At 51.7% G+C, this 26,306-nt stretch overlaps 2 protein-coding genes across 2 annotated transcripts in view; both read right to left on the bottom strand.

The window, feature by feature from the left end:
• Positions 1–1,297: 1,297 nt before the first annotated feature.
• Positions 1,298–11,428, bottom strand: ddx31 (DEAD (Asp-Glu-Ala-Asp) box polypeptide 31; the record flags this gene model as incomplete). Its single annotated transcript, XM_084439617.1, has 20 exons — positions 1,298–1,433; positions 2,941–3,151; positions 3,362–3,473; positions 3,660–3,744; positions 3,839–3,978; positions 4,237–4,287; positions 4,704–4,763; positions 6,172–6,324; positions 6,653–6,885; positions 6,981–7,087; positions 7,297–7,416; positions 7,854–7,918; positions 8,414–8,455; positions 8,573–8,617; positions 8,830–8,894; positions 9,578–9,648; positions 10,088–10,131; positions 10,249–10,324; positions 10,789–11,135; positions 11,324–11,428. The coding sequence occupies 20 exons, from the start codon at positions 11,426–11,428 to the stop codon at positions 1,298–1,300; spliced, it is 2,268 nt and encodes a 755-aa protein (XP_084295743.1).
• Positions 11,429–15,672: 4,244 nt separating this feature from the next.
• The window catches only part of ak8 (adenylate kinase 8), a gene marked incomplete at both ends in the record, with an annotated part of 20,910 nt that continues 10,276 nt past the window's right edge, over positions 15,673–26,306 (bottom strand). Inside the window, 6 exons of the mRNA XM_084439616.1 lie at positions 15,673–15,931; positions 16,112–16,192; positions 21,174–21,315; positions 24,108–24,197; positions 24,312–24,443; positions 25,584–25,781. Of these exons, the coding sequence (XP_084295742.1) occupies positions 15,673–15,931; positions 16,112–16,192; positions 21,174–21,315; positions 24,108–24,197; positions 24,312–24,443; positions 25,584–25,781 (902 nt within the window). The remainder of the gene's footprint in view (positions 15,932–16,111; positions 16,193–21,173; positions 21,316–24,107; positions 24,198–24,311; positions 24,444–25,583; positions 25,782–26,306) is intronic.

Below are 26,306 nucleotides of genomic sequence, written 5' to 3'. Positions count from 1 at the left end.
ATTGAAAGGCATTTGGTCCAAAGACCACACGTTAAACATCCCCAGGCCAACAGCAGTCCGTATTGCCTACACCTGCTACTAGGGACACCTCCTGTCAAAAAACGTGCTGCTTCGCAAATGAAAAGCCAATCTCTTTTACTGGGACAGTCTAGGATATAATCTCGGTAGATAATAGGCTATGAAACCTGGAAAATAATTAATCTGTATAAAAGCATATTTTAAAGAAATGAAACAATTTAACTGTTGAAAAAGGTGGTTAGAAATGAATCCCACGCAGGTATGCTATAACTATGCTATATGTTTCAAGGGAAAAAATATTAATAAAACACAACCAATTCAAAAGATTTTGGGAAACGTATTTTCTGGAATTGTAAATGTAGTATGCAGAATACATATTTTATGTCAGATTTAAATATGGCATCATTGTATAGCCTACATTTCAGTTCCATTTGTTGCATGATGTGTCTGTCAAAACTGATCTCATCATAAACTCTAGTATACATATATTGCTATATCAACAGCAATTCATATAGACAAACCATTTTGCTGCCGATGCAGCGTCTCAATGACGAGTGAAGACTTGTTTTCACTATGGTGGATTGTTTTTAACTATGGTGGATTGTTTCTATCTTTTATAATAAGCCATCTGCAATCAGAGTATGACAGTCCGTCCTGAGCATGAAGGCACTTTACAGCTATACATTCACAGCTATACCGCCCGCTGAAGTCAAACAGCCAACAGGGCTGTGAGGTCAGATATCTAAAGAGATACACTGCAGTTCAGTTGTTTACACCATGTAAGCAACATGGGATAAAAAAAACACCCAACTAGAGACGTAGGAGGCTAAGGGGGGGGGGGGGGGGGTAAGGGGTAGGATGGAACAGCCAAGGGACCAGGTACTCCCACACAGCCAGCTCTTTGCTCCGCACTGCTCCAGTACTGGAGAACGGTCCGGAAACACTCGATTATCATTCTGAGGCTTTTTTTGGGGATAAGCCCGTCATTGGCGGCGGCTATTTCTCCCGACGCCAATCAGATTCAATTCCCCGACACTATTTGGCAAGGGAACCGTTGAAGAAAAATAAGCTTAGCTCCGCCTAAGACAATTATTTAAAGAAATATTTTTTTCCCTCTGTCCCAGAATGATAATGGGTAGCAGACAGCTAGCACAGCGCTAAAACAGGGACCAGGTAACTGGCTCAGTGGTTTGGAAGAGGGAGCAGTGTGCCGCCACATACGCAGTTGGTGAGGAGGACAGTTAACCACCATCTATCATTGCTTTTCATCCTTCTTCTACTACTCTGCCGTATCCTCCTCCTCTGCTGTCGTCTTCTTCTTCTTCTTCTTGGCTGCGGAGTCTCCCTCCATTCCGCTGGAGAACTCGGAGCGCATGAGGCTCGCCACTCGCTCTCTGGTGCTCATCTTCTTCGGTCTGAGGAAAGAGAAGAACAGAGGAGCGTAAAAGAACAGAAGAGGAGAGGTAGAGAGGAGGAGAGGTAGAGAGGAGGAGAGGTAGAGAGGAGGAGAGGTAGAGAGGAGGAGGGGGAGAGAGGTGGAGGGGTAGAGAGGAGGAGGGAGAGAGAGAAAGGCGGGGGGGGAGGATCCAGAGCGGCCATCGCTAGGCCGTACGGGACAACGGCATCCCCGTCCACCGCCGGTCAGATGAGGCCTGGTGCTCCCTTCGCAGCAGGGGACCATGTAAAACCAGACGGTCTTTATCTAATCGATAACTACCCCCCACCCACCCCCCCCACAGCCGCCGGCCTCCTCCTGCCCTGAGGGCAGCCCCCCCCCCCCCACACCCCGGCCCCCCAGCAGACAAGCTGCCCAGGAGGACAATGACACTGATCACCTCGGCGGAGCTGGGACTCAGACGGTATTGATCCGCAGCTGCACCGGGCAGCGGGCGACACGGGGACCCCTGCTGGACGCAGCCTGCATCTACGCCCTGACAGACGTCCGGAGAGGGGAGAGGGGGGGAGAGGATGTGTGTGTGCGCGTTTGTGTGTGTGTGTGTGTGTGGTCAGTGGAGACTTCATTACAGGTGTGTGTGTGTAGGTGAGGTGAGCAGGCCTTGTTCAGACAGGCCTTCTCTAGCCAAGAGCTAATTAACAACCAACACACAGGCCCGTCTGACACTCACACAAACTGGCCAGTCACTCACACACAAACAGGTGCTGAAGGCAAGGAACTAGAACTGAACTCAGGAGCATGGACCATTTAACGGCTACTTTCTTCCAAAAACTGACGATCCTCCAAAGGCATAACGCATAGAGAAGTCTCATGGAAACAGATATATCCTTATCATATATTTTGTGAGTCCTGTCATTGGTATGATCATGGTGTGTCAGTAAGCCCGTGTTCCAGTAGCCAGACTCACACCTCGCCCAGAACACACTCATTAGCACTACAGCCCCCTGCTGAGCTGTCTGGTACACACGCCCACACACACACAGATTAGTGGTCATCTAACTTGTTCCCTAGAGGTCAAACCCTAAGGCCCTGACCTGAGGGAGGCAGTTTGGCCTGGACTAGTCTGTGTGTGTGTGTGTCAGATGACCACTAATAACAGTGCGGCAGAGTGGGGTCAGGTGGAGAGTCACAGAGCGGTTTAACAGCAGCTTCAGCTGGACAAAGCTAGCATCACCCTCAGGGCTCTCTAGGGACCGGCTCTCGGACCCTTCTGTAGTCTACTAACACAGGAACACGGCACTGAGGGGCTAGTCAACAACAACAACAACAACAACAACAACAACCAACAACAACCACCACCACCACCACCACCACCAACAACAACCACAACAACAACAACAACCACAACATATTTTTTCTCTCTGTACAAACACTCGGCTGCTCAGCACTCTGAGCGTCTTCCTCCTACTGCTCTGTCATATTCTACACCGAGCTAATCAGTTCTGTCTGCACTAAAAGCAGCTCACCTCTGGTCTTTCCCTTTAGCCTGGTTCTTGGCCTGAGCCCGGCCCTTCTTGGAGCCCTTGGCGGGGGCGCCGGCGCCGGCGGCCAGGCCCTGGGGGGCGTCCCGCAGGCCGAAGCTCTTGGCGGCGTGGCCCAGATGGAGGCTGCGGATGTGGAAGATGTGCTTCAGACTGGAGGGGTAGGCGGTGTAGGCCCGCAGGAACGACTGCAGCGCTGGGGGAAGAGAAACGCAACAGTTGTGATGGGATTCAGAGCACGAATGATAAGAGTTCAAAATACTCTGGGAATGCAGCGTTGTGTGTTTGGAAGAGAAAGAGAGAGAAAGAGGGAGAGAGAGAGGAAGAGAAAGAGAGAGAGAGAGAAGGAAAGAGAGAGGAAAGAGAGAGAGAGAGAGAGGGAGAGAGAGAGAGAGAGAGAGCAGACCTTTCTTGGCTGCTTGGACAGACTCCTCGCTAGCGTGGACGACATTCTCAAACTCCGTCTGAAGAACCGTAGCTCTCTCACGCACCTCCTGCTCCAGAGCACCTGCGGATTTCTACACACACACACACACACACACACACACACACACACACACACACACACACACACACACACACACACACACACACACACACACACACACACACACACACACACACACACACACACACACACACGGTGAAGGTCTGCTAGCTAGTAATGGTGCGGTGTTTGTATAGGTGGTCTGTGGGCGTCTGACCTGGCTGTTGTACTTCCCCCGGCCCTTATACGCGTCATCCTTCATCAGGCAAGACAGGATATCCTGTAGCTTCATCTCCGATAGGCTAGAAACCAGGAAGAGAGCGTGTTATTATTAGAGACCCACTTTACCGAATAGGACTGTGACGGAGGTCAGGGGGAGGGGCCTGAGTAGCCAACCTGATGTTGTGATTGGCCAGCTCCGTGACGTAGGCGGTCTCTGCTGGTGTGAGGAAGAGGAGGCTGCTTCCTCGCGCTCCGATACGAGCCGTCCGGCCCACGCGGTGCACATACTCTGCTGCTGTGGTGGGGGGGTTGTACTAAAACACACACACACACACAGAGAGAGAGAGAGAGAGAGAGAGAGAGAGAGAGAGACAGACAGACAGACACACACACACGGGTAAGTATCACTGCTTCAATCCATATAACTAGGGGTGCTCTGATTCCACTAAGCCACGACCCGATCCAATTCCAGAATTGATTCTGGATTCCAATGATTCTGGATTCCAGAATCTAGAATGAATCCTCAATGGATTAGGGAGAGGAGACGACGTAGAACAGTGAGGAGGTCTCACCTGCACTATCCAGGTGACCTGAGGGAGGTCCAGACCTCGGGCTGCAACATCCTGGACAGGAGAGACACAGCAATGTTTAGGGATTATTTATTATAGCTATAGCATGTACATAACTCATCCATATGTATTTATTCATAGCCATACTATATATAGCATGTACATAATTCATCCAGACTGGTATCTATCTTATCTTACCCCTATCTGTTCACTGTATAGAAATGGTATTTCTAGTGTAATTTGTAAATGTGTAACTTGTAAATTTGTAAATTGAGTATTGAGGTTTTACTTCACGGTAACTGTACACGTACATTACACATGACATAGAAAGAAATCTTAATCTTGAATCTTGCTTACCATGGAACATAATGGACACAGATATGACCATCTCTGAGAGAGAGAGTGTGTGTGTGTGTGTGTGTGTGTGTGTGTGTGTGTGTGTGTGTGTGTTGAACATGGCTGTGACTCACAGTGCAGAGCAGGATTCCGGTCTTGCAGACAGCAAACTCCTGGAACACCTCAGTCCTGTCCTGGGGGGACAACACAGTCTGTCATTATACAGACCTCTGAGACTGACCAGCCGGGGACACAGTCTGTCCTTATACAGACCTCTGAGACTGACCCGCCTGGGACACAGTCTGTCATTATACAGACCTCTGAGACTGACCAGCCTGGGACACAGTCTGTCATTATACAGACCTCTGAGACTGACCCGCCTGGGACACAGTCTGTCCTTATACAGACCTCCGAGACTGACCAGCCTGGGACACAGTCTGTCATTATACAGACCTCTGAGACTGACCAGCCTGAGACACAGTCTGTCATTATACAGACCTCTGAGACTGACCAGCCTGGGACACAGTCTGTCATTATACAGACCTCTGAGACTGACCCGCCTGGGACACAGTCTGTCATTATACAGACCTAGAGACTGACCAGCCTGGGACACAGTCTGTCCTTATACAGACCTAGAGACTGACCAGCCTGGGACACAGTCTGTCATTATACAGACCTAGAGACTGACCAGCCTGGGACACAGTCTGTCATTATACAGACCTCTGAGACTGACCCGCCTGGGACACAGTCTGTCCTTATACAGACCTAGAGACTGACCAGCCGGGGACACAGTCTGTCCTTATACAGACCTCTGAGACTGACCCGCCTGGGACACAGTCTGTCATTATACAGACCTCTGAGACTGACCAGCCTGAGACACAGTCTGTCATTATACAGACCTCTGAGACTGACCCGCCTGGGACACAGTCTGTCATTATACAGACCTCCGAGACTGACCAGCCTGGGACACAGTCTGTCATTATACAGACCTCTGAGACTGACCAGCCTGGGACACAGTCTGTCATTATACAGACCTCTGAGACTGACCAGCCTGGGACAGTCTGTCATTATACAGACCTCTGAGACTGACCAGCCTGGGACACAGTCTGTCATTATACAGACCTCTGAGACTGACCAGCCTGGGACACAGTCTGTCATTATACAGACCTCTGAGACTGACCAGCCTGGGACAGTCTGTCATTATACAGACCTCTGAGACTGACCAGCCTGGGACACAGTCTGTCATTATACAGACCTCTGAGACTGACCAGCCTGGGACACAGTCTGTCATTATACAGACCTCTGAGACTGACCAGCCTGGGACACAGTCTGTCATTATACAGACCTGTGAGACTGACCAGCCTGGGACACAGTCTGTCATTATACAGACCTCTGAGACTGACCAGCCTGGGACACAGTCTGTCATTATACAGACCTGTGAGACTGACCAGCCTGGGACACAGTCTGTCATTATACAGACCTCTGAGACTGACCCGCCTGGGACAGAGACCGGGACAGGCAGAGGTGACAGAGCAGGATTGGGCTCAGAGGTCAGGGGTCATGGTTACAGGGGACCTTCCTGGTCCATACAAGGGATCTCACCTCCTGCTTCATGTTGCCGTGGAGACGGAAGAAGCGGAGCGGAGGCTTCTGATTGGTCGTTGGGCCACAGAGTTTGGAGGTGAAGAGAGAGAGGAGGAACTCGACCGCCTCACAGCTGGACACGAACACAATCAGCTTGTGGCCCTTATCAAACTGTAGACACACACACACACACAAAGACACACACACACACACTTATTAACCCCCTCAGGTCGAGCACGCGCCGGCGCGACGAAACGACAATTATATTTATACTTCTAGCTTTGCGAGATTTTATCACACACACACAGCAAAAACATTGACGGAAGCCTTTTAATCTCGACTTTCCAGGTTGAGCGCAATCAAATAATATGTGATTTTTAAAAGAAGCTTAGAAATACTTCTGGGAGAGTTGATTTCTTTGTACTATTCAATAAAGATCCAGCGCTGGTTTTTGTTGTAAATCAAATCCATATCTCTGATTAGAGTTCCCAGTCCTTACTTTGCACCTGGCCAGTATGAAGGCAGCCAGGCAGACCAGTCTCAGCTTACTGGGCACAACCACCATGTGCTGCTGGAGCTCCTCTGGCAACGCAAAGCTCTCTGATTGGCTCTGGGCGGCGGGGTCAGGGGTCGGGGCTGGAGCAGTGGTGACGCTAGAGGTGGCCTCGGTGTTGTCGGACACCTGGATACTGACTGGGTCTTTCATACACACCCCCGCCAAACGTGACAGGCCTGGCGCACACACACACATACACACACATTATTGACTGTTACGCAGACATTTAGAACGCAAAGGTCTAAGGTTAAGTCTAGTCCAGACGCCCTACCGTCAGTGAGGGTGGCAGAGAGCAGGATGTTCTGTCTGGGCGGCGCCGTGGAGTTGATGGCGTTCAGGATCACCGTCAGGTCCTTCTCAAAGCCCAGGTCCAGAATTCTACACAACCACACAGAGAACCAGGATCAGAACCAGACGCGGGATCAGAACCATTCATTACATCGTCTCCTGAAAGACTCAAGCCAGACCACACACAGAACCAGCATCAAAATCAGAGCCGTTCGCAGACGTGAGTCTGTAGTCATTGTAGGTCGTATGACGAGGGTTAAAGGTCGTAGGTCACGGTGCTGGTCAGGGGTCCCACCTACCTGTCGGCCTCGTCCAGGATGAGCCAGCTTGTGGCGCTGAAGACGATGCTGAGGGTGTTCTTGATATGGTCCACCAGACGGCCCGGCGTGGAGATAAGGATGTTGATGCCCTTACGGAGCCTGGGAAGGAACACACAGTCATGCACAAACAAACTGCATAAAGACCCGTGGCCATCTGGAAGAGTGACAGGTAATACATTCATTCATCGCTGAATATATATATATATAATAACGAAGGCAAATGCAACAGATCTGTATACGCTCTGCAAGCAGAAGTGTGTTTTTTCTTACTGAAGGGTTGTTTTCCTTTGATGCTGGCACTCTAAAAAACATATAGGGCTGACGATGGTCTGATGAACGAAACGTTCCTTTTTTATTTTAATTTTATTTTGTAATCACCTTGTCACTTTATTTTTGCACTTTAAATTAACAAAAACTTAAACTTTTTTTTGCATCCGAATGCCTCATCTGTTGTGAGTCTGGAAGCCTTTTTCCCTTCTATGTTGGGACTCTAAAAAACAGGATATGTGACAGAGTGGTATGAAAGGGAGACTGACCTGGCTTTCTCCGCCTTCCTCTTCTCCCCTCCCATCAGGACCCCAGGTACAATCCAGGTGAAGGGCTGGGGAGAGGAGGAGAGAGGGGGATGAGGAGGGAAAGGGGGATGAGGAGAGGAGGAGAGGGGGAGAGGAGAAGAGAGGGAGAGGAGGAGAGGGGGAGAGGAGGAGAGGGGGAGAGGAGGAGGGAGAGGGGGGTGAGGAGAGAGGAGAAGAGAGGGAGAGGAGGAGAGAGGGGGATGAGGAGAGGAGGAGAGAGGGGGATGAGGAGGAGGGAGAGGGGGATGAGGAGAGAGGGAGAGGAGGAGAGAGGGGGGTGAGGAGGAGGGAGAGGGGGATGAGGAGAGAGGGGGGTGAGAAGAGAGGGAGAGGAGGAGGGAGAGGGGGATGAGGAGAGAGGGAGAGGAGAAGAGAGGGAGAGGAGGAGAGAGGGGGATGAGGAGGAGGGAGAGGAGGAGAGGAGAAGAGAGGGAGAGGAGGAGAGAGGGAGAGGAGGAGAGGGACTGAGGCTGGCCAGATAGAGAGGGGTGAGGGGAACACAGACAGGCGGTCAGACTCACCTTGAGAAGTTTCTGGATGATCTGGAAGCTCTGTTGGGCCAGCTAGGAGGGAAAACACACGAGAAAATCATTAACATCTGTGTGTGTGTGTGTGTGTGTGTGTGTGTGTATGTGTGTGTGTGTGTGTGCAGGGAAGACAAAGAGAGAGAAACCACCTACCTCTCTGGTGGGAACGATGATGACAGCCATAGGTCCGTCTCCTCTCTACAGTTTGTAGGGAAAAACCACAACGAGCTCAGACTGATACACACACACGCTACCCACTACCTCTATACACACACTACAGCGATACCAGCATACAGGAGAGATCGTCACAGACAGCTGACAACCAGGAGAAAGTATGCAGGAAGTCACAAACAGATGGGTGAAGACAAGCCCCTCCCCTAAACGTCAGTCCTGAGAAGCTGAACTCTTGCCTTGATCTTGGGCTCCACTGCCTGCAGGGTCTGGACCAGGGGGATTCCATAGGCCAGGGTTTTACCTGAGGAGCACACAGCAGAGTCCAGCCCCAGTATTCACACAACGCTAAATGCTACTTCACTGATCAACTAGGGCTGCACGATTATGACAAAAGATAATAATTGAGATTATTTGCTTCAAAATGGTAATTGCGATTAATATTTAATATACAATAAGCAAAATGCTCCCAAATCACAGACGTTGATCCCTTTCTTGCTACTAACTCACTGACCTAATTTTCGCTCATTTTTTCACTACTGCAGGTACTCTTGTGACACTTGTCTTGACCTACTGCTATCTGTCTTCTCAGTGAAACTGCTACGCACAGCGCACTCAGCGGGAACGCATGTGATTGGTCAGACAGCATAAGCGCCTGTGATTCATCCATGTAGTCCTAGCACACTCAATTCAAAGAAAAATTATTAATCACATTAATTGCGGCCTTTTGCGATTAGTTAATTGCGGAGGTCATAATCGCGATTTCGATTAATTCACGATTAATTGTGCAGCCCTATGATCAACCAGTGCATGCCTTCTCATCCAACACAATCAGACATCTGAATCTAAGAGGTGTGCGTGTTGTCCAAAGCACAAATACACTACGCTTGTTTAGCTCTACCAGGAACGTATAAAGACATACAGCCGTACATCGTCACGTGTTAAAGGAGACATGCGGAGCTGAGAGTGTGTGTGCTTGTGTCCTACCTGATCCTGTCTGGGAGCGAATCACAGCGTCTCGTCCGGACATCAGCACGGGGATGGTCTGTTTCTGCACACTGCAGGGAGACACGGGGTTAAACACACAGATACACAGCTAGCACAGACAATATAGAGACACAGGGTTAGACACAGATACACAGCTAGCACAGACAATATAGAGACACAGGGTTAGACACAGATACACAGCTAGCACAGACAATATAGAGACACAGGGTTAGACACAGATACACAGCTAGCACAGACAATATAGAGACACAGGGTTAGACACAGATACACAGCTAGCACAGACAATATAGAGACACAGGGTTAGACACAGATACACAGCTAGCACAGACAATGCAGAGACTGGGGAAAAATAGGATCTCTTCACTAATTAAAGTTACACTGGTCAATATCTTGGGCAGAGGAGAACATACAGTACTGAACGTTTTGTTTGTCTAAACAGGAAACAATAGACAGTTGCTGACAAATAAGAGTCATGATGTCACACCTCACCTGGTCATACTGGTCACGTTCAGGACTTTGTTCAGGGTCGCCACCTAGTTAATCAAGCAATCAAATGTGAGTTTGCTCATAAAAGATACACAGCTGCCATTGTTAAGAACTAAAGGGCTATCCATGATCAGCGCTACTAGGTAAGCATACATGGCACTGACCAGGTGTGGGTGCAGGTTCAGTTCAGAGAAGGAGTCGCTGGTGAAGATTTTCTCCTTCAGCTGGGTCACCGCGGGCCTGGGAGGAGGGAGGGAGAGGAGTTGAGAGGGAGGGAGTGGAGGGAGAGGGGGTGGGGGAGTGGGTGGAGGGAGGGAGGGAGGGAGGGAGAGAGAGAGAGAGAGAGATCGAAACGATAATTACGATTAGAAAAAAGTAGCCATGGACATCCGCGCTAGTATGATTCAGGCCTGAGGATGACCACTATCCACGTCCAGCCACTAGCTGCCAGGGCGCCACCTCATTTCATTACTATTTCAACTCCAGCTCAGATATTCAGACATCATCTCCATTAACATCTCCAGGAGACGTCACCTTGGCAGCGTGTAGTCCCATCAGCCACCCTGGTCCTGGGCTGAGTTTCCCAGAGGTATCGTAGCGCTACGTTCATCGTAAGCTATGGCGTTCATCATAGCGCTACGATGCCTCTGGGAAACTCAATCCTGGTCGTTTCTCCAGAGGGAAAGTGAGGAGGAGGCGTTTACCTGTGGACATCGGGGATCTCTGGGTTGTTTTTGAACAGAGATGAAGTCTTGATATGCGGCCTGTCTGGTCTGTCCTCCCTTCTATCCTCTCTCCTCTGAGGCGCCCTCTGCTGTGGCTGGGGTTTCTGTTTGGGAGGGGTCTTCGGCTGAGACCTGGGAGCTTTTTCGGGGGACAAGGTCTTAGCTGCTGCCTTCTGTGGTGGCTTGTGGACAGGGATGGCGGGGGCTGGAGCACTCTCATCCACAGAGGGCTGAGAGGCCGTCTGCTCAGTCTTGCTCCGTTTAACGGATGGCTCCTTGTGCTTAAATCCTGGGGAGGCTTTTCTCTTCTGGGCTTCTTGCCTTCTCTGGGAACGAAGAACATGAAACATCTGTTCAAACACGTAATGGCGGTACACCATAGGAAGCCAGGATGTGAACCAACAATTTTAACAAAGTAACCAATGTAATGAGAATTACAAGGAATTAAACCATTACATAGATCAGTCAATAGCTCAGGAAGTCTGACAAAAGAGAATTCCTATGAAGAACTCACCAGAGCCCATTGTTGAGACTTTGAAGGTCTCTGGTAGCTCTTCTTGGAGTGGAAGGAGGATGGAGGTTCGCTGACGATGTTCAGCATCAACATGTCCTCGGACATGATGACTGACCGAGATGCCTCTGCCAAATAAACTGTGTAACGTAAGCACGTTAATTAGTTGTGTGATATGGTGTGTGTGTGTTTGAGAGAGATATAGGCGGTTAGCTACTAATGTTACCTTGACAACAAGCGATGTGCTCTCCGATGAGAGGCGCAGATGCACACGTGTGTGCAAAGGACAGGTTTCCTAGCTTGTTAGCTAGCTAGACATTAACGTTACCCTGGTAGCTTGACACCGACAGATAATTGCTTGGGAATAATCGCTTTCTGCATACCTAAGGAATTATAATAAGTGTGTTTTATAAGCTAAACTGTGTAAATAGAAAACCCATAGGTAGTACGCGTGGATACTCAACCGGCATGTCATGGAAGTCCCACCTTTCGCTGACGTCACATCCGGAACATAGGGCGTTATTCACGCGCATCAGTTTAGCGTTTCCATGGCGCAGCAGCTCCAACCTGCTCAACCCAATGGCGAACGTTTACTGTACAACTATCGTCTACACAAAAAACATCTATCTGTAGCACTGAATGGCTGCTGTATCATAATGACTGATATACGTTTTTAAAAATGGGGAAAAAATAAGTTATTTCACCTTTATTTCATTAGGGAAGTCATTAAGAACATTATTATTTACAATGGCGGCCTGAGAAGTGACAAGAGCCACTTAAGATAAAGGAAGGTATGCTAGAGGTGGGCTATACAGTATACCCTGTATTTCCATCTGAAATGGACCATCTCTGATTCCAGCTGATTCACATTCAAAGAGGCATGTCCCTTATTAGTCTTGTCTGACCACAAGCACTGGTAAATATGCTGGCCTTTATCAGTGGAAACTCACCAGGCACATTACACCTTCAACCTCAACACAGGACCCTTCCTCGGCCAGATTGCTTCCTGCCTAATTGGCTTTTGAAAACCGTCTGATCCATTACTGGCAACACTGTCTCCTGAAGTCTGTGCGTATAACGCCAGAGAGAGAGGAGGAGAAGAGAATGCATGGTAATGAAAGGGGGGGGCCGACCTTCCTAGCCGTCGATCCCAGGGGGTCTGATCTTAATGTGATTCAACATTAATGAGAGACAGATCCAGTGTGTAGGTGTGCGATTGATTCTAATTAGCCAGGTCAGAGAGCACGCTGGTTAAAATCGTTCTACCGGGGACTGGAACATGGGCTTGGGGGGACGAGGGGTTCTCCTAAAGTCCCACAGTAACGCAAAGGTTAGGTTTCTCCTCTGATCCTCATCAAAAGTCTGAGACAGAGTGCTCAGGAGCCTGTCATTTCAGACGGTTACATCTCTATGTAGCAGTGGAGACCTGACTGCAGCTAGAGTAGGACTGAATTATCACCTACACTGACAAGTGCTTTAAACAGAATTCCAGCCTTTAGATTTAAATCATTAACGTACATTCTGTCCATGTTTAAAATGCATGTTTGTTATCAAAAAAGTTGTTTTTATTGTGTGTTATTTACAGCTTCCAGCTATGGTGCATGTTTGAGTTGATTGGCATGTCTATTTTTGTTGCCGCGACAACAACAATAACATCTCAGAAATAGATGTTGACGTAGGATGATGAGATGATGGGCAGGTCTGTCTCCTCCCCTTCCCCCCTGGTGTGTTTACAGACAGAATCCTGCTGTTGGCTCCTCTGCCACAGCCAATGAGGGGACGGAATCAAAGAATATGAACACGTCTCTCTTAACTGCTGCACTTAACCCTCCTCCCCCAGCAGAGCGGCCCGGCTGACCCAGTATCTCTGGAGCCGCTGACCCCAGCATGCAGGCTAGCGCCGGGGTCAGGAGGTCAGAGGACGTGGACGAGGACGTGGACGTGGACAATGACGAGTAAATATGATAACAGAGGCTGCAGTGGTTTAAGATCATAAACTGTGTTTACTTCTACAATCAAATAGAACATTTTGATAAAAAATGTAATAAGGATGAGTTAAAAAGAAAAAGATGAGTTCATTCTGTTCCGGAAATCTCAGACACTTGGAGGAAGTGAGCCTGGAGAGAAGTCATCCAACAAGTCCAAGTCCCCTCCCTGCTCCCCTGCTCCTCCTCAATCCCCTCCCTGCTCCTCCTCAGTCCCCTCCCTGCTCCTCCTCAGTCCCCTCCCTGCTCCTCCTCAGTCCCCTCCCTGCTCCTCCTCAGTCCCCTCGAGGGCTCCTCCTCAGTCCCCTCCCTGCTCCTCCTCAGTCCCCTCCCTGCTCCTCCTCAGTCCCCTCCCTGCTCCTCCTCAGTCCCCTCCCTGCTCCTCCTCAGTCCCCTCCCTCCCTGCTCCCCTGCTCCTCCTCAGTCCCCTCCCTCCCCTCCCTGCTCCCCCTCAGCCCCCTCCCTGCTCCTCCTCAGTCCCCTCCCTCCCTGCTCCCCTGCTCCTCCTCAGTCCCCTCCCTCCCCTCCCTGCTCCTCCTCAGTCCCCTCGAGGGCTCCTCCTCAGTCCCCTCCCTGCTCCTCCTCAGTCCCCTCCCTGCTCCTCCTCAGTCCCCTCCCTGCTCCTCCTCAGTCCCCTCCCTGCTCCTCCTCAGTCCCCTCGAGGGCTCCTCCTCAGTCCCCTCCCTGCTCCTCCTCAGCCCCCTCCCTGCTCCCCCTCAGCCCCCTCCCTGCTCCTCCTCAGTCCCCTCCCTGCTCCTCCTCAGTCTCCTCCCTGCTCCTCCTCAGTCCCCTCCCTCCCCTCCCTGCTCCTCCTCAGTCCCCTCCCTGCTCCTCCTCAGTCCCCTCCCTGCTCCCCCTCAGCCCCCTCCCTGCTCCTCCTCAGTCCCCTCCCTCCCTGCTCCCCTGCTCCTCCTCAGTCTCCTCCCTGCTCCTCCTCAGTCCCCTCCCTCCCCTCCCTGCTCCTCCTCAGTCCCCTCCCTGCTCCTCCTCAGTCCCCTCCCTGCTCCCCCTCAGTCCCCTCCCTGCTCCTCCTCAGTCCCCTCCCTGCTCCCCCTCAGTCCCCTCCCTGCTCCTCCTCAGTCCCCTCCCTGCTCCCCCTCAGCCCCCTCCCTGCTCCTCCTCAGTCCCCTCCCTCCCTGCTCCCCTGCTCCTCCTCAGTCCCCTCCCTCCCCTCCCTGCTCCCCTGCTCCTCCTCCCTCCCTGCTCCTCCTCAGTCTCCTCCCTGCTCCTCCTCAGTCCCCTCGAGGGCTCCTCCTCAGTCCCCTCCCTGCTCCTCCTCAGTCTCCTCCCTGCTCCCCTGCTCCTCCTCAGTCCCCTCCCTCCCCTCCCTGCTCCTCCTCAGCCCCCTCCCTGCTCCTCCTCAGCCCCCTCCCTCCCCTCCCTGCTCCTCCTCAGCCCCCTCCCTGCTCCTCCTCAGTCCCCTCGAGGGCTCCTCCTCAGCCCCCTCCCTGCTCCTCCTCAGTCCCCTCCCTGCTCCCCTGCTCCTCCTCAGCCCCCTCCCTGCTCCTCCTCAGTCCCCTCCCTGCTCCCCTGCTCCTCCTCAGTCCCCTCCCTGCTCCCCTGCTCCTCCTCAGTCTCCTCCCTGCTCCCCTGCTCCTCCTCAGTCTCCTCCCTGCTCCCCTGCTCCTCCTCAGTCTCCTCCCTGCTCCCCTGCTCCTCCTCAGTCTCCTCCCTGCTCCCCTGCTCCTCCTCAGTCTCCTCCCTGCTCCCCTGCTCCTCCTCAGTCCCCTCCCTGCTCCCCTGCTCCTCCTCAGTCTCCTCCCTGCTCCTCCTCAGTCCCCTCCCTGCTCCTCCTCAGTCCCCTCCCTCCCCTCCCTGCTCCTCCTCAGTCCCCTCCCTGCTCCTCCTCAGTCCCCTCCCTCCCTGCTCCCCTGCTCCTCCTCAGTCCCCTCCCTCCCCTCCCTGCTCCTCCTCAGTCTCCTCCCTGCTCCCCTGCTCCTCCTCAGTCCCCTCCCTGCTCCCCTGCTCCTCCTCAGTCTCCTCCCTGCTCCTCCTCAGTCCCCTCCCTGCTCCTCCTCAGTCCCCTCCCTCCCCTCCCTGCTCCTCCTCAGTCCCCTCCCTGCTCCTCCTCAGTCTCCTCCCTGCTCCCCCTCCCTCCCCTCCCTGCTCCTCCTCAGTCTCCTCCCTGCTCCCCCTCCCTCCCCTCCCTGCTCCTCCTCAGTCTCCTCCCTGCTCCCCCTCCCTCCCCTCCCTGCTCCTCCTCAGTCCCCTCCCTCCCCTCCCTGCTCCCCCTCAGCCCCCTCCCTGCTCCTCCTCAGTCCCCTCCCTCCCCTCCCTGCTCCCCCTCAGCCCCCTCCCTGCTCCTCCTCAGTCCCCTCCCTGCTCCCCTGCTCCTCCTCAGTCCCCTCCCTGCTCCCCTGCTCCTCCTCAGTCTCCTCCCTGGCCCCTCTCTCCTTGGCGCTTGTGCAGCCGGCCCACCAGGCAGCTCTCCAGGGACTCGAACACGGTGTGCGGGTCCTGGTCTGCGTTGATGTACACGGCCTCTGGGTAGAGCTTCTGCAGGGAGCGGGCGTTGGCCCAGTACGTCTTTAGGCGCCGGAGCAGCCGGGCCTCGCGGTCCCGGGGGTTGGTCTGCAGGCGGGCCTGGATCTCTGGCCCCGGGGCCGGCTTGTACACGGAGTGGTACCTGGCATGAGGACGGAGACGTACGCAGATAAGGAGGACAGGCTATAGAGATACAGCATCATGCCGTAGACATTCTGTATGTTCGTAGATCAGGGTATATAGATGCACAGGGAGTGTTGGCTGATCTCTCATCCACCTCTGTTGCTCTCGGACGCTGATGTGGATCTATAGCTCAACTGACCTCTCTCCACTGACCGGGTCGACGGACCTGAGGGTGACTCTCTCCACCACTACGTCATCTGTCATCTCCAGGAAGAACACTCTACAGAGAGAGAGAGAGAGAGAGAGAGAGAGAGAGAGAGAGAGAGAGAGAGAGAGAGGGGACAATGTGGAACGGTGTAGTGTAGGAGAGGTTTCTAAATATTATTATACAACAGCTAGTTCCAACCGCGCGTTGTGATTGGCCAAGACGCATTTGGAGCCGTGCCAATAACCACGATATACCAACGGGCAAATCACCGGTAAAGGTATCACTCCGCAAACGCTGTCAGCTGCGTTAAGTTGCTATAGCAACGGTAGACAATGGATAACTATTTGCAGATGGCTGAAAGCAATTCAGTTTAGCGAATTTGAACATTACAAACTTATCGTTTTCAAAAAAATATTTAACACCAGTGAAGTGCTGTTCTATAAAAGCAATAACACACTCGAAGTCGTGCTTTATTGTGGTTATTGGCATGTCTGTCTGTGCTGGCTATGACCGCAGCACTGCCGTGCCAATAACCACAGTAAAGCACTCCCCCTCGTGTGTTATTGCTTAAATAGTGTATTTTACTAGTCGGTGAATTTGTAGGCTTGTGAGTAAGGCTCCGTCCTTTGTCAATAAGGGTAGCCAAACACCAAAAGCAAGTCAGTCACCGGGGTAAGCAATGACAGGTTTGGGCTGTGAGGGGCACCGTCACTTAGTGATCCTCTCCTAACCCCCTCCTCCTCCTCCTCCTCCCTCCTTTCCGCCTCTTCCCTCCCCACGTTCCCCCAGGAGAAAGGACCAGGACCAGGGTGGCTGATGGGACTACACGCTGCCAAGGCGACGTCTCCTGGAGATGTTAATGGAGATAATGTCTGAATATCTGAGCTGGAGTTGAAATAGTAATGAAATGAGGTGGCGCCCTGGCAGTAAGTGGCTGGACGCGGAGTGTGGTCGTCCTCAGAGGAATGTGGACACACATACACACATGCACACACACACACACACACACATTAACACACACACAAACCCAAGAGAGCAGTCCCCTAATCCCTGGGCGCGGCGTCGGCTGGTTAAAGTGCCTCTAATGGTGTGTTAGGGACGGGCTGACATGCTGCTTCACTCCTGACCCCCACCCCGTCATCCCCTGTGACCCCCACGTTGTCCAGCGATAGGGTCTGTCCAGCCCTGTACCCCACAGCAGGTCCCGGGGGGGGGGGGGGGGCTGGGGGCCATGGACCTCAGCCACCAAGTCATCAAAATTTTAAATGGCTTTTGAGAGGTGAGCAACAAGAAGGCGCATGATGCTGAGATCTGGCACAACGCAAGCGATCAATATCATTAATCAATAGGTTCTGGGAATGTTGAATGTACACACGCACACACACACACACACACACACACACACACACACACACACACACACACACACAGGCGCACAGATATCTCGGGATGTCTAAAGCCCACAGATTTCTCAGTCATTCAGAGGTGTCTCTGAGGATTTGGAAGACATTTTGTGAGGACAATGTTGTGATGTTCTGAGTGACCACAGCAGGTGGGGGGTGGGGGGGGGTGGAGGAGTGGAGGAGTGGAGGAGTGTCAGGGTCAACACGGTCAAATCACTCAGATAGAAGATTCAAGACGCAGTCTGAGAAAGAGCGTAATGCTTGGATGTGAGTGTGTGTGTGTGTTTGTGTGTCTATAGTTAATTATTTCAGTGAGAGTGTCCTGAATTTTTTATGAATATTTGTTAAAAAACAACAACCACAAAATAATAACTACTCTGCAAAGCTATTAGAATTAATATTTATACCACTTTATGAAATATTCATAAAGAAACCAAAAACAGCCTGATGTGGGGTAGGGGGGGTGGGGGGATGGGGGATTGGGGGATTCTGATGGGGTTGTTTGTATTTGTGTGTATTTGCTCAGCGGAGGTTACTGAGGGAGAGAGGATCGTTTACATGACAGGATGTTTACGTGACGGCGCGACGCTCTAGAACTATTCGACTCAGATAAACAAGATGCCGCCGAGCAGCTGTCAGTCTCCCCTCGCTGCTAATTACAACAAAACATGAAATATGCGTGTGTATGTGTGTGTGTTTGGTGAAAACTGACAGCCAATAGTCTAGTAATAGGTCAGAGAGAGAGAGAGAGAGAGAGAGAGATAATGTGAGCAGTGACCAAGTGGAACAGCCTTAAGCCTTCTTTCCACCAGCACACCCAGGGTAAACCAAGAAGCCTCATTCACCCGATCCCTCTATCTCTCCCCCTCCATCCCTCCATCCATCTACCCCTCTACCTCCTTCCTCCCATTCCATCTCCCCAAATTAAGTAATTAATGAGGGCTAGATTCTTTACAGGCGTCCCCTGCAATGTTTACCACTGATTAAATTATAATGCAGCCCTTCTTGGTTTATTCATAAACCAATTAGAAGAAGTGTTGCCTGATTTGATGGGGAGCGGACGGTTAAAATACATCTAACTAACAGAGGGCAAAGAGGGAGGGAGCGAGGGAGAGATAGAGCGAGGGAGAGAAAAGGATGGGTGGAGAAAGAGAGAGGGAGGTGGGGAGGGCGAGAAAGAAAGAGTGAAGTGGAAAGGTAGAAAGAGAGAGAGAGAAAGAAAGAGGTAGAGAGGTGTAGAGAGAGAGAGAGAGAGAGAGGTTGTCCGCAGCTCTCTAGGATTACCAGGCTAATTGGGCAGCTTTATCCTGCCATCAGAGAGGGACATGCATATTTCATCACCTCCAAACACTCTGATTGTTCCCTCTTGTGTCGAAACTGTAAGGAACTGCCAGGAGGCCAATGTACACTACACAGTAACATTAGTTAAAGACTGTCTGGGGGGTGATTGGGGGGGGGGGGCATGGGAGGGTCTGGGGGAGAGAGGACAGGTGCTTCAGGTATTGATAATGTCTATGATGAACTGTCTTTAACCCTCATAAGCAAGTCAAGTGAAGTCACTCCCATGGCTGGCGCTAAGAAGCGAGTCTGCTGCAAGCTGTGATGCGCTCCCTTCCCCTCTAGGACCTCCCCGCCTCCCCACGTCTCCCTGACTCCGCCTCCCCCAGGTAGAGTGGGAACTTTACCGTGCATGTGTGCGGCGATGCCCTCCTCTGATAGGACTGAAGAGGACCGGAGGGGAAGGAGATGGAGATTAGAGTGAGGAACGGGTGACATGCCCTGGAGGACGGACCGGGGGGGGTCAGGCTGTCCCCGTCCCCACTGAAGCCTCTCAAAGGGACGGATGAGCAGCTAACTAGAGCTGTATGCTAAAGAGGAAACTGGAGGAGGGCCCTCTTCTCGTATCTGATGGTGTGCCAGGCCTGTTCTGCTCCCCAGACCAGCCAGGCCATCAACGCACCATTAAGCCCATCTCCGCTGGTACCGTGCCAGGCAACCAACTCACTCTAAAGCCAAGGTAACCGATGTAACTGGATAGGCGTTGATTAATGAAGCTGTCAGGGACATAGCTGCTTGCCGATCTTATTCATCCCCTTCCACCACCAGTAACCCGATCTCCACGTTGTCTCAGCTGCCTTCCTTCTCATTAAGCTAACTAGTGCAGTGCCCGTTTCAAAACGACGTGCCTGTTCGGAACGGACAGACTGTTTGGACTCCGGTATTGCTGCTCACTGCTTCCTCGAGAACTGCTCATCCAAACAACTTCACACTCGACATGGCGCTTCCTTGCGTCATGAGCAATACACCTGCCCTGACAGCGCCTAAATACAGACAGACAGACATACAGACGGACAGTCAGTCAGTCAGTCAGACAGACAGACAGGCAGACAGGCAGACAGACAGACAGACAGACACTCCTTCCATTATAGTAAGATAATAATAATAATATTAATTTGATACCTTGCACACTCGCTAGAGTATTAGAGACATTATTTTATATATCTAAGCACGAAATCACAACCGCATTTCATGTTTAAACCTAGCTAGCACTTGATGCTAGAAATGGCTAATAAGCTGGCTAATTGACTGGGACTGCCCCTTTTGGACCTCGGACTGGACACTGTGTTTTTCGGCGCACACACATCTTAACAACACCTGCCTAGCCATCGCATTTTGCACACAGGTTAACGATACACATAGCCTTCACGCACCACACATAGTTAGACACACACGTCATATCCAAGCCTACCAGTGCACCATACACTCTCTCGCATACACTTCCCCAGGCGTGAATAAACTACGCCCTCGGGCTGAACAGTCCTACCTGTCCTCTGCCGCCTTTTTGGTTCCCCCCCAGTCATACCGCTTAAATGTAACAATCCGGCCAATCCGACACTAGGCTAGCATGCTATGCTAGGCTAATTTGCTACGCTAGGCTAATGTGCTACACTAGGGTTAGGGTTACAGGCTCCTGTTGCTGTTACTGTAGCTGCTGTACAAGCTAGTCTGATGACCTAGTTGCTAACAGGCTAGCCAGGGATAACAGGGCTGATGGGAGGTATGAGAGTCAGTCTGGTAGTGCAGGGGAGAGAAGGACCTGGGTACTGGAGGCCAGGCTGTAGGAGAGGAGGCCATGAAGGAACCAGACAGCCCACCTGAGCCATGACATTCAACCCCCCCACCCACCCACACACACACACACACAGAAAGAAGAGGATGCAGGACAATCTGAGCGTGCCATCAGATCTACAAGGGTAGTAGAAAACCACTGGGGTAGTTAGGGAAGTGGGTGGGGGCGTAACCTGAGTCCCCTATCTGAGGTGATCTGAGCCTGGCTCTGCTCGGTGCTCTGGGATAATTACACACGCTCCAATCACAGGTAGTGACCGAACACGTCAACATCGCTGCACCTGAGCGCACGGCTCTGCTACTCTTCCCAACCATCCTCTTCTCCTCTCCTCTTCCTCCTCTCGTTATCTCCTCATCCTCGCTAGGTGAAGTAATAAAACGCTGGAGCTCAGCACGCTACTACCCATGTCTGTGCTTCTCCCCTCCTCTTCCCCCATCCCCCAAAGTACCAGGATGCTCCTCAGCCTGGTCCAGCTCTCTCTCTACCCCACCAGCACCTCTCCTCCCCGGTCACCTCCTACCTGCTGGGTATGAAGTTGGACACCTGCAGCCTCTCCGCCTGCTCCAGGTCGCGGGGGAAGCCGTGGAGGACCCAGCCGCGCGTGGTGCAGTCCAACTTGCTCAGACGCTCCGTCAAGATCTGCAACACCATGCTGTCTGGGACTGGAGGAGAGGAGGAGAGGGGTAGAACTTTATATTAGAACCATTCTGTCTGGGACTAGAGGAGAGGAGGAGAGGGGTAGAACTTTATATTAGAACCATGCTGTCTGGGACTGGAGGAGAGGAGGAGAGGGGTAGAACTTTATATTAGAACCATGCTGTCTGGGACTGGAGGGAGGGGGGTAGAACTTTATATTAGAACCATGCTGTCTGGGACTGGAGGAGAGAAGAAGAGGGGTAGAACTTTATATTAGAACCATGCTGTCTGGGACTGGAGGAGAGAAGAAGAGGGGTAGAACTTTATATTAGAACCATGCTGTCTGGGACTGGAGGAGAGGAGGAGAGGGGTAGAACTTTATATTAGAACCATGCTGTCTGGGACTGGAGGAGAGGAGGAGAGGGGTAGAACTTTATATTAGAACCATGCTGTCTGGGACTGGAGGAGAGAAGAAGAGGGGTAGAACTTTATATTAGAACCATGCTGTCTGGGACTGGAGGAGAGGAGGAGAGGGGTAGAACTTTATATTAGAACCATTCTGTCTGGGACTGGAGGAGAGGAGGAGAGGGGTAGAACTTTATATTAGAACCATGCTGTCTGGGACTGGAGGAGAGGAGGAGAGGGGTAGAACTTTATATTAGAACCATTCTGTCTGGGACTAGAGGAGGAGGGGGTAGAACTTTATACTAGAACCATGCTGTGTGGGACTGCAGGAGAGGAGGAGAGGGGTACAACGTTGTTAGAGCCATGCTGTTCGGGACTGGAGGATCATGGGACACGCACAACACACAAACACACCCAACTCTGAACAGGGCCAGAGGGCCAGGAGACAGGGTTTTGAAAAGCTGTGCTCTCTGACTCAGTGAGCTGTTTTGTTTGGGAGTGAAGGGAGAGACGTGTTTGTCTGTCTGTCTGGAGGTGCGATACACACACACACACACACACACACACACACACACCCCGGGGGCGCAGGAGGAGGAGGAGGCAGGCCGGACAGGGAGAAGAGGAGGAGCAATTCTACCTGACAACATGACACAAACGTGGATCAACAACACACACACACACACACACGCACACACACACCACCATGAATCTGAAGACAGCGCAGAGGTGTGTGAGCATGTGTAGTTTATACAGCAAAGTGTTGTCAGGCCCGACAGTTGAAAGACGAGTACAGCCTCACAGAGAAGTAAAGATTGTTAATAGAAATACATTGACTATGAATATATGAGATACTGTTATCAAGGCTGATCATCATAAGCATCCTTTCATGGCTTTCATGTGGTCCCTTCTAAAGGCGTTCATCCCATCTACAGATATTGAAATATTGTGTTATTGAGATATTGTCATGTACGTCTCTGAAGGCAAGCCTGGTCTGTAATCAGCCAGTGCCGGACAGGCAGCTAAGGCAGTTGTTTATGTTAGTGATGGCGTTACAAAGGAGGTGAAGCAGGGGCTCCAAACCCAGGAGATAATCACTGGATGGAGACAGAGGATGGAGGGAGGAACGGCTCTACGCGCAATGTACAGCCACACCGGAAACATGAAACAGAAATAGAGGTGTGTGTGTGTGTGTGTGTGTTGGGTGGAGGTAGGAGGCGGGGTAGCTTGTAAAAGGGGAAAAAAAAGAATTATATTCAGCGAGGAAGAGGAATGAGCCAAACCCAAGGGGCCCCTGAAGCCCGTGAAAAATTAAAGCGGACGGATTCAAACTGTCCAATTTCCACATCAAACGCTGCGAGTTTCTCCCTGCCGCAGACGCGGCTTCAAACGACAGCGCGAGTCTGAAGGTTTCCCTCTCTCCTCTTTCTCTCTCCCTTCCACTCTTCCTCTCCTTTCCCTCTGCTATCTCTTCCTCTCCGCTCTCTCTACCCCACTTTCGCTGTCTTCACCCCCTCTCTCTCTCTCTCTCTCTTTCTCTCTCTCTCCACCCCCCTTCCTCTCCTCCCCTTCTCTCTGTTTCTCCTGTCTGTCTGTCGGGGTCTCCGGGTCCCTGAGGTGGTGGTCTGGTTCCTCCAGCCCGCGCCTCTCCTGTCTAATTATACCCCTGTGACTCTATTAATCAACTGGTAAATTATTTAAGCTGGCTCCTCTCCGCACAATCGCCCCTCCACCGGCGCTGTCACTGGCGGAGAGGAATGCAGGAGGGAGGGAGGGAGGGGAGAGAGGAGGAGAGAAGAGGAGGTTTTCCAAATAACAAACACTGCCCCCCCCCCCTTGGGAGAGCAAAGCCCTGCTGAACTAAACATGACTGGTCTGACACCATTAATGTGTCTGATGCATATGGAATAATCGCCCTAAACATGCTCCTCCTGCCTGTGAGGCAGTTAGTCAGTCAAGACTCCTGGGCCGAAGGTGTCAGTGTTTCGCCTGCCGACGTTACCTCAGACCGCGCTGCACAAACACACTAGGAATACCATATTCTCTTTTCCCAGCCCTCTGGTGTGTGTGTGTGTGTGTGTGTGTGTGTGTGTGATTGTGCCTGCCTGTTTGTGTGCACTCTATGCAGACGAGAGAGTGTCCCTGAATGCGTGTGTCTACAGTGTGTATGCATGTATGCAAGCAGAGTCCTCATTAGGCGGTAACTCAGTATGCGTCGCGGGCCAATCTCTGTCCTCCTCAGCGTTAGCCCCCGCCCCCAGGGGAGGATTGTCAAATGAATCAAACGTAGCTAGAGGTGAAGGCCCCAAACATAACCGGCCCCAGCCCCAGTCTCAGCCTCGGCCCCTCGAACCCATGTCCTAGCTCCGGGCCTCTATAGCCCCGAAACCTCGTGTCTGGTGCTGCTGTGTTGCACCTCTCTGTCCAGCCTCCAGGTAGGGCTTGATCACGATTCCCATGTTGGTTTCTTCAGCCGACACGGCCTTCAGCAGCTCTCCACAGCACACTGGATGGGCAGCAGGGAAACATGGCGTCAAACACGGGATAACACAGCACAGCGCCGAACCGAGGCGACACACAAGGTGTTCTTTTCAGCCATGTTTTGCAGCTCCCTGCTCACGGTTGACAATGTTGTATTTCTGGGAGATGAGTTTGGCCTGTAGACTCTTCCCGGAGCCGGGGGGGCCGAACAGCAGGATCCTGGGGGTGTGGGGGGCCGCGGAGCGGTGTCTGGACAGGACATACGTCAGCACTGGGAAATTGTACACAAACACGCACACACACACACACAAACATAACATATTATGCAACAGTAACAGGTATCCTTGGACAATCATTTTGTGTCTGCCTGTGTTAAAGTATGTGTGTGTGTGGGGGGGGGCATGTGTGTGTGTGTTTGTTTGTTTGTTTGTTTGTTTATTTGAGTGTGTGAGTGCGTGACTGAGTGACTGCATAAATGATTCCCTTCCACAGAGTCAGAGACAATAAGAGTTTGTTTGTGAGGAGCCAATCCATGAACCATAAGTGGCTCCTGCATAATCCTCCTAGAAGCTACCAGCTGTTTCTCACTGCAACCAACCTCAATACTGTCCCGCTTCGGCATAAAACACCTTGTTAACATGCTGTAATTCAATTAACTATCGGCCAATCAAGACTAATCACTGTCATTCTCTCTCTCTCTCCCTCTCTCTCTCGCTCACACTCTCCCCCTCCATCTCACAACACACCTTTTCTTATCTATGTGCTACTCTGCTTAACCTCAGGCATCTGAGTGATAAATGCTGAACAAGCAGAGGATCAGATGCACTAATGTGTGAGCTAAACCGCTAACTGGGTGGGAGAGAACACGGTCCAGTCATGGCAACCAGGATGGATCTTAATTAGAATCAATCAACATTCACAGACGCAGCTCGATCACGTTCCTTATTTCAATCACAGCACATGAATACTTAATAGCGGAGACATTCTCTTAACATTTTCATTGCCCCTCCGTTTAAACTGCAGCATGTGAGGAGTGATTAATTATAAATGGTGCCATTAGTGAGCACTTGAGTTCTCATTTACAAAATGGAGCTGAAAACATACATAGACACACACACACACACACACACACACACACTCACACACACACAAACACACACAGCGCTAGTACTACAGACAGCCAGCACAGGCCTGGTTCCCCAGCAGGCAGTGTCATAGAGAAGTCACTATACTGTAGCGTCTGTGTGTGTGTGTGTGTGTGTGTGTGTGTGTGTATGTGTGTGTGTGTGACGTGTGTGTGTGTGTGTGTGTGTGTGACGTGTGTGTGTGACGTGTGTGTGTGCGTGTGTGAGACGTGTGTGTGAGACGTGTGTGTGAGACGTGTGTGTGACGTGTGTGTGTGTCCTCTCACCCTGGTCAAAGACGTCGGCGTGTGGCTGGTCAGCATCGACGGTCTTCAGGCAGTTCTGGTAGGTCCTGGCGAGGGCGTGGGCCTCGCTGCGGTACTGACCCAGGTACTGACCCACACACCGTCCCTCCTCTGCCACGCGCTCCAGACGCCCTGCCACCTCCTCGTCCTCCGGCCACACGAACGTCACATGATACACGTCTAGGCGGGAGAGATGGTCACATGGTACACGAGAGATGGTCACATGGTACACGAGAGATGGTCACATGGTACACAAGAGATGGTCACATGGTACACAAGAGATGGTCACATGGTACACGTCTGCGCGGGAGAGATGGTCACATGGTACACGTCTACGGAGGAGAGATGGTCACATGGTACACGTCTACGGAGGAGAGATGGTCACATGATACACGTCTGCGCGGGAGAGATGGTCACATGGTACACGACTACGCTGGAGAGATGGTCACATGGTACACGAGAGATGGTCACATGGTACACGTCTACGCGGGAGAGATGGTCACATGGTACACGTCTAAGTGAGAGAGATGGTCACAAGAACAAAATATATGGATGTGTAACTAATCACCTAAATGCACAAAATGGCCGAGCTCACAGGTGAGGCTAATGTCACTGTATTACTGTAACGGCCACTGATTTTTATGTCCGTCTCGTTACAGCCTACTCTTGGACTTGGGGGGGTCTTGGGTTTCTCAGCGTTACTCA

This window comes from Borostomias antarcticus (assembly GCF_949987555.1).
Source record: "Borostomias antarcticus genome assembly, chromosome: 6".
Taxonomy (NCBI): Eukaryota; Metazoa; Chordata; class Actinopteri; order Stomiiformes; family Stomiidae; genus Borostomias; species Borostomias antarcticus.
Note: the sequence above shows the minus strand (reverse complement) of the source record. Positions and strands in the feature narration are given on the sequence as shown.